The sequence below is a fragment of the Rasamsonia emersonii genome (genome assembly GCF_000968595.1).
Source record: "Rasamsonia emersonii CBS 393.64 chromosome Unknown ctg1118621760553, whole genome shotgun sequence".
NCBI classification, from domain to species: domain Eukaryota; kingdom Fungi; phylum Ascomycota; class Eurotiomycetes; order Eurotiales; family Trichocomaceae; genus Rasamsonia; species Rasamsonia emersonii.
Genome location: NW_013562913.1, coordinates 22,398 through 28,944, shown reverse-complemented (window position 1 = coordinate 28,944; position 6,547 = coordinate 22,398). Strand labels below are relative to the sequence as shown.

The 6,547-nt window shown below is 55.7% G+C and overlaps 2 protein-coding genes across 2 annotated transcripts; one reads left to right on the top strand and one right to left on the bottom strand.

The window, feature by feature from the left end:
• Nucleotides 1-1,182: 1,182 nt before the first annotated feature.
• T310_7504 (uncharacterized protein) lies at nt 1,183-3,091 on the top strand (the record flags this gene model as incomplete). The annotated part of the gene is made up of 3 exons (XM_013469707.1): nt 1,183-1,734; nt 1,793-2,027; nt 2,085-3,091. 3 exons carry the CDS (start codon nt 1,183-1,185, stop codon nt 3,089-3,091), a joined length of 1,794 nt encoding a protein of 597 aa, XP_013325161.1.
• A 586-nt stretch (nt 3,092-3,677) lies between these two features.
• On the bottom strand, nt 3,678-5,396 carry T310_7503 (Cytochrome P450; the record flags this gene model as incomplete). Its single annotated transcript, XM_013469706.1, has 3 exons — nt 3,678-3,782; nt 3,870-5,012; nt 5,091-5,396. The coding sequence occupies 3 exons, from the start codon at nt 5,394-5,396 to the stop codon at nt 3,678-3,680; spliced, it is 1,554 nt and encodes a 517-aa protein (XP_013325160.1).
• Between the last annotated feature and the right edge of the window lie 1,151 nt (nt 5,397-6,547).

Below are 6,547 nucleotides of genomic sequence, written 5' to 3'. Positions count from 1 at the left end.
GCGCGCCAGCAGCGCGTCCCCACGGCCTGCCTTTCGCGGAAGGCGCCCTGCTCCGTGCCCCGTGGTGTCGGGCGTGCCTTCCTGCTGCAGCGCATGTTGCGAGGGCTGCAACTGCCTTCTTTTTCGTGTTCGTTTTTCATCTGCTGCATCCCGTGACTCTCTCGACGGGATCGGATTTTCATTGGTCCGGGCCAATCGCAGCCCGCCAACCGCACCACGCGGCCTGCTCCGTTCCTGGCCCGATTCGGGGCAACCCGTCCGCAGACAAAAGACACCGACCGACACGAGCAGGGGGCCCGACGCAAGGCCTCGGACGCGCTGGTTCCATGGTTGAGGGTCCCGGCACCCGCGTGCTGCCCTCGTCGTCAGCGTCCTCCACTGTGCTGCTGGGACTCTGGGAGCCCCTGGCGGCAGCAGCGTCACCGGGAATTGACGGCGGCGGGGGCGCTACGCGGAAGGTTTGAAACGGGCCCTGCAGCGACACAGCTCAACAGCACATCATCCTGATACTAAACCGCAGCACTAGGTCGAGTCAGGCAAAGGACGCAGCAATCACAATCTGGTCCATGCCCGCGGGTTGCGATGCGAATGGCCGTTGGGAGGGCGGGAATTCCTCCAGCGCTGAGGCCACCCTTGGGCCGGGGCCATGTGGGGAGCTGCCCTCGCCCATCTAATTGTTCGCGCCCATCGCCTCAGCGTCCGCCGTCGAATGGGATCGCCATGATGTGCGCCGGCGCCGTCTCACTGGCGAGCGCCGGGCAGATCTCCAGCAGCGCTGTGTCCTCCTGAAGACCGTTCGCAGCCTCTTGCGGTGCAAACGCCTCGTGTGGCCCCTCCCAACCCCTAATAATCGCCCCCCTGCCTGAGAAGCGCGGTTGTGGTGGACGGAGGGTGAGTGCGCGATGGGATCTCTGGGGAATGGTGGGCCAAGACGGGCCAGGAAGCAGATTGCAGTCCAGATTAGGGGGGCAAGCAGCCCAGGCAGGCAGGTTGCGAGGTTAATTAATTAGCCCGTCGTGGTCAAGGTTATTCCTGTTTATAATAAGATAACGCCTGTGCCCCCCTTCCGTCCGCCCAGGTCTTCCCTCTTCCTCCTGGATTTGGCTTCCCCCCTTTCGAATTCGGTCTTTTTTTTCTCTGCCTGCCTTGCTCCAGCGAGGTTCTGGAGGCGCTCTGCACGGCATGTGGCGATGGTTGTCCCGCTGCGTTCCTGGCATCAGCATCATCGTCTTGCTGTTGCTGCTCGTCTTCGCCTTTCCTGACACCGCCAAGTGGTCGCCCAGCTTGCCCTGGCCGGGTCGAGTGCCGCCGACGACGCCGGTCGACAATGGCTCAGGGAAGACTCCGCCTCCATTGAGCCTGGCGCAGAAGCTCTTTATCGCGTACACGCTCATCGTCCACGTCAATGCCCAGACCTTCGCCATGCGCCTCTCATGGGCGCTGTGCCGCCTGCTGAAGGAGACCCGGGCCGTGTTGCGACGACGACCGTCTGCCAAGACCATTGCCGGCCCGGATGGGAGTGAGACACCGCAGTTCGCCGACAGTCCGCTGGCGACGCCGACATCCACGTCCTCGCCGGAACTGACGTTTGACGACCTGGGCCGACTGGAGGAAGGCGAGGATGGCGAGGTGGTGCACGCCATCATCCTGCCCAACTACTGCGAGGACCTCGACACGTTGCAGACCACGTTGAGCGTGCTTGCCAGTCATCCCCGGGCGGCCACCCAGTACGAGGTTAGTCCGTCGTCGAGCAGAGTTGAGCGGGAAAGTGAGGCGCTGACTGCGAAACCAGGTTTATCTCGCGATGGAGCAGAAGGAGACCAAGGCCCCCGAGAAGGCAGCAACCCTGATCTCCATGTTTCAAGGCCAGTTCCGGGATATCTGCGGCACGTTCCACCCGGCCGGTCTGCCGGGCGAGATTGCCGGCAAGAGTTCCAATGTTGCCTTTGCCGCCCGGCACATTATCGACGCGCACCGGCGCGATGAAACCGTGAATCCGCGGGACGTCATCATCACGGTCATGGATGGTAGGGTTTCCGCGTGTTGATCGAATTGCACCGCTGACTTGGCTCCTTTCTGTTCAGCCGATACCCATCTCTCGCAGGACTATTTCACCGAAATCCGGCGGCTCCACTACCGACACATCGACGAGGCGGACCGCTCATTCTATGCCTCGCCCATCATCTTCGATCGGAACTCGAATGAGGTGCCTGTCTTCGTGCGCTGTGCGGATCTCATGTGGGGGTTTGCCGGATTGTCGGCCATGTATCCCGGAAGCCCAATCACCATCCCCACGTCCGTCTACTCGCTGCCGCTGGTCCTCGCGGAGAAGGTTGGTGGGTGGGATGGTGATCCCACGGCGATTGGCGAGGACATGCACATGCTGCTCAAATGCTACTTCCAAACGGGCGGTGACATTATTTCTCGGGTGATCTACACCCCGGCCAGCCAGTGCAACGTCTCCAGCAACGACGGCGAAGGCTGGCGGCGTTCGCTGGCGACCTGCATGGCTCGGTATCGCCAGGCGCTGCGGCACATGTGGGGAGCGCTGGACACGGGCTTTGCCGTGCGGCAGAGCCTGGGCCGGCTGACGGGCAAGGGGCAGCCGCGAATGCGCCTGCGGCTACGACACCTGGTGCTGTTCCATCTGTTGTGGGAAGCCCATTTCCTTCCGTGCCATTTCACCATCTTGCTGCTCTTCTCTTCTATCTACACCTTTGTGACGCCGCCATCGCAGATCCACCCGATGCTGGCCTGGACCTTCTGGTTCACGGGCGTGCTGCGAGCGGTGTCGTTTGTCTGGATGAACATCTGCCTGACGCTGTACGACCGCTGGCATGCGCTGTGTGTCAGCGCGCGCGCCCGGGACATGGCGCGGGCCGGGCTGTTGGATGCGGGATTCTCGTTCCGGACGTGGTGGCATGGGAAGCACCTCATCGAGCGGTTGTGCTTCCCTATTGCCGGAACGATATTCGGATCGATTCCGTCGGTGCATGCTGAGATTTCGCATTTCTGGACCGAACGGCTGGTATACCGGGTCAGCAAGAAGCCGACTTTCACCACCAAAATGACTGCCGCGTTTCCCGCGTAGCGGGTCCTTCACCTGTAGACTTTTTTTTTTGTTTCTATATATATTTTGGACGGTTTAGCCATTTTGGAGATCTCGGTGTTTGGCTTGATTGGATACACTGTACAAAACCTGCTACGGAGCGAGATAGTTCCCTTGCTCCGTGTTTCAGGGCGGATTTAGGCCCCGGAGTTATGCGGTGACGGACTGGCTGACTAGCGGACTGGTTGGCCTGACACGACGATGTATATACATAATAGACTAATCGTAATGTGGGTAATGATGTGTATGCTGCAAGCTGGATTGTGCGTGAGCACTTGAATGTGGACTGGTATGTCTGAAGTATGAACCATCGCTGTTCATTTTGAGTGTACGAGCATGATATTTTTTTTAAACTCAATTACTGGTCATCTGTGTACTTGAACTCCATGATCAATTCATGCATAATTCAATTAACTCGATGATTATCTAGATTCATCACATCACATCATCTCATCATTTCTCATCTCACAAGACAGAAAAACAAACAAACAAACAACAGAAAAACAGAACGAAAAAAAAAAAAGAAAAAGAAGAAGAACAAGAAGAAGAGGATGAACGAAAAGAAAGACTACGTCTCAATCATCCTAGCAGTAAACGTGGTCTCAAAACCCAACTGCCGGACAAACCATGCATTGTGTAATTTCCATTCTTTGTCGGGATTCGCAAGATGGACCTGCCATCATCGTCGTTAGTATCATCATCATCATCATCATCATCTATCATCTATCAAGCCTGGCCTGTGAGGATAAATAAAACGTACATCGAATCTTCGCAGAAAACTCGGCACCAGCTTGTAAATCTCCATCAGGCTAATGTTCTTCCCGATGCAGGTGCGCGAGCCCGCGCCGAACTGGAACATGGTGCCGTTCATGGTCTTGAGCTGCTCGTCGCTCGCTTCCAACCAGCGCTCCGGTCGGTAGGAGTCGACGTCTGCGCCAAAGATCTCCTCCCGTCGGTGGATCACCCATGCGCTGCATCCGACGATTGTTCCGCCTGGCACCCAGTGGCCTGCGATGTCCATGCCTTGAGGCGGCACGACGCGTTCTAGCGGTAGGCCTGCGGCAGGGTGCACGCGGAAAGCCTCTTTGATGCAGGCATCGAGGTAGGGCAGACGCTGGGACTCGGACCACGAGACGCGTCCGGACGGACGGTTCTCGATCAGGCCTGTCTTGACGGCTGTGTCGAGCTCCTCGCGCAGGCGTCGCAGACAGGATGGGTTCTTGAGCAGGTAGTAGAAGACAGCCGCTAGGCTGATGGCTGTCGTCTCGGAGCCGGCGAAGGCCATGGACACGGCCATGGTCAGGACGCGCTTTTCGGTCATGAAGTCTGGTCGCGCGTCGCGGGCTTTGAGGAACATGGTGAGTAGGTCGTCCCTTGACGATGCGGTGGCAGTCGAGACTTTGCTGGATAGACGCTCCTGCATCCTAGCGCGAGCGAAAATCGCAACAGCGAAGGAATTGTCAATAATCCCCCAGCGCGACAGGGTATTAAGGATAGGATTCTTCCACAGCAAGGAGTCAAGCCAGGGCATCTGGCCCACAGGCCCCGCATAGTCAAAAGTACGCGCAAGCTGGGCAATAATGCCATCGATATCCTGATTCTTCTCGATGAAGCCATGGCGCTTGCTGTAGGTGATGCTGCCGATGACATCGAAGGCGAAATACTGCAGCCAGCGCGCAAAGTCGCAGGTTTTGCCAGTGCTGGCGTAGATTTTCGCCGTCTGGTTCAGGAACAGGTCGATTGTCTCGTCGACGAGCGGCTCGTACTGCACTAGCGAGCTCATGGCGAACGCGTGGTTGACGGCTCGGCGCAGGTTGGCGTGGAAGACCTCGTCTGTAGTCGAGAAGAGGGAGGGGAGCAGTTCGCCTTTGGAGGTGGACATTTGGACGGGGTAGAAGGCGGACTGTCAACAAACAAACACCCTTAGTAACTGGTCTGCTATCCAAGGAGAAAAGAAGGAGGTCTGTATGTAGGGGGCTACCTTAACAAACCCCTTATTCAACCCATAAATAACCTTGAGGGCATTCGGGTCCGCAAAGGACAGCACATTCGGCCCCAGCCGGACGACATCGCCATGCTTGCGATGCAGCCGGATATGCGTGACTTCGGGCCGGCGGCCGTACACATCGACGAAGCGCCAGAGATGGGTGAATTTTGCCAGGAACGGGCCCGGGTAGCGGTGCAGGCCGTTGTGGAAGTATTGTGAGAGGAGGTAGGCCACCGCCAGGAAGGGGAGGATGTAGATGTAGAGGGTGGAGGTGTTGAGGATGGAGGTTAGGAGGGACATGCTGACAGATATAGATGTATGATGTGATAGAGGAGGATTACCGGAATGAGAAAAATGTCAAGATGGAAGAGGGAAAGAAGAAGAAAGGAAGATCTATGACATGCAAAGCAAGTTCTGTTCTATACGAGGACAAGCAGACCAGCTCATAGATAATAATTAAATACCATCCTCACATCAGTCGGCCGTCTCAGTCCATCGGACGAGAGAGCGATGAATCTGAATTTGAATGACTGACTGACTGACAGAGTGGATGCATGCTCGGCAGTTGCGTGTCGAGCAGATCCGATCGATAGCCAGGCCAGGTGTCGCCTTAGCTAAATGGCTGGGCTGCGTCAGATCGGTAAATCGGTAGATATGCTCGCTCGTGGATCCGGCGAGAGGGCAGTAATTGCCTACCTATCAGGGATTGAATGGTTATTCGTTCGGATGAGGAAATGCCGACGCCTGGCATACATCTATGGACAGTACATACAGGTAGATATCATATCTTGTGACTATTATTTTTTTTCTTGCTATAGTATAGTAATAGCATCATGATGGAGTACTTGATCCTGTAAGTAGGTGATACATAACTGAATACGTTCTTTCTACCGAGATTCGAGAGGAGGAAAAACAAAGGAAAAGCCTGTTCGTGGACTTGAGGCTATCTCTGATACGATATCGATACGATATGCTTGCTTGCTAGCAGATAGGTCCTAAGGAAGAAAGGAAACTACCTACTCATCGGCAACACCTCAGCCGCAATCTACCGAGATGAGCGCCAGCGCCAGCGTCAGCGTCTACCGTGTCATCTGAGGTCGTGCTGAATGACAAAATGCTGCAGAATGATAAATGCCCGGTAATTGCCACTGGATCAGTCGTTTCATTGGATTGGCTAAGCTCCCCACAATTAGCAGCTGAGCCATCTTCCCCGCATCGGCAAATAGTAAGCTAAGTATGTATTACGGAGTAAATTAATTAAATGAATGAAGACCCCGCATTTTTCCATCCCTGACGTAACACAAGTTACACGGCATGACGTGAATAATCGTGAAGAATTTTTGACTGGGGTTCGATACGATACGATCGCTTGTCGACATGTTTACTTTGCAGCTGTAGACTACTGCTATGCTACTACATAGCATCGATGACATGTATGTACTGTATGTAGT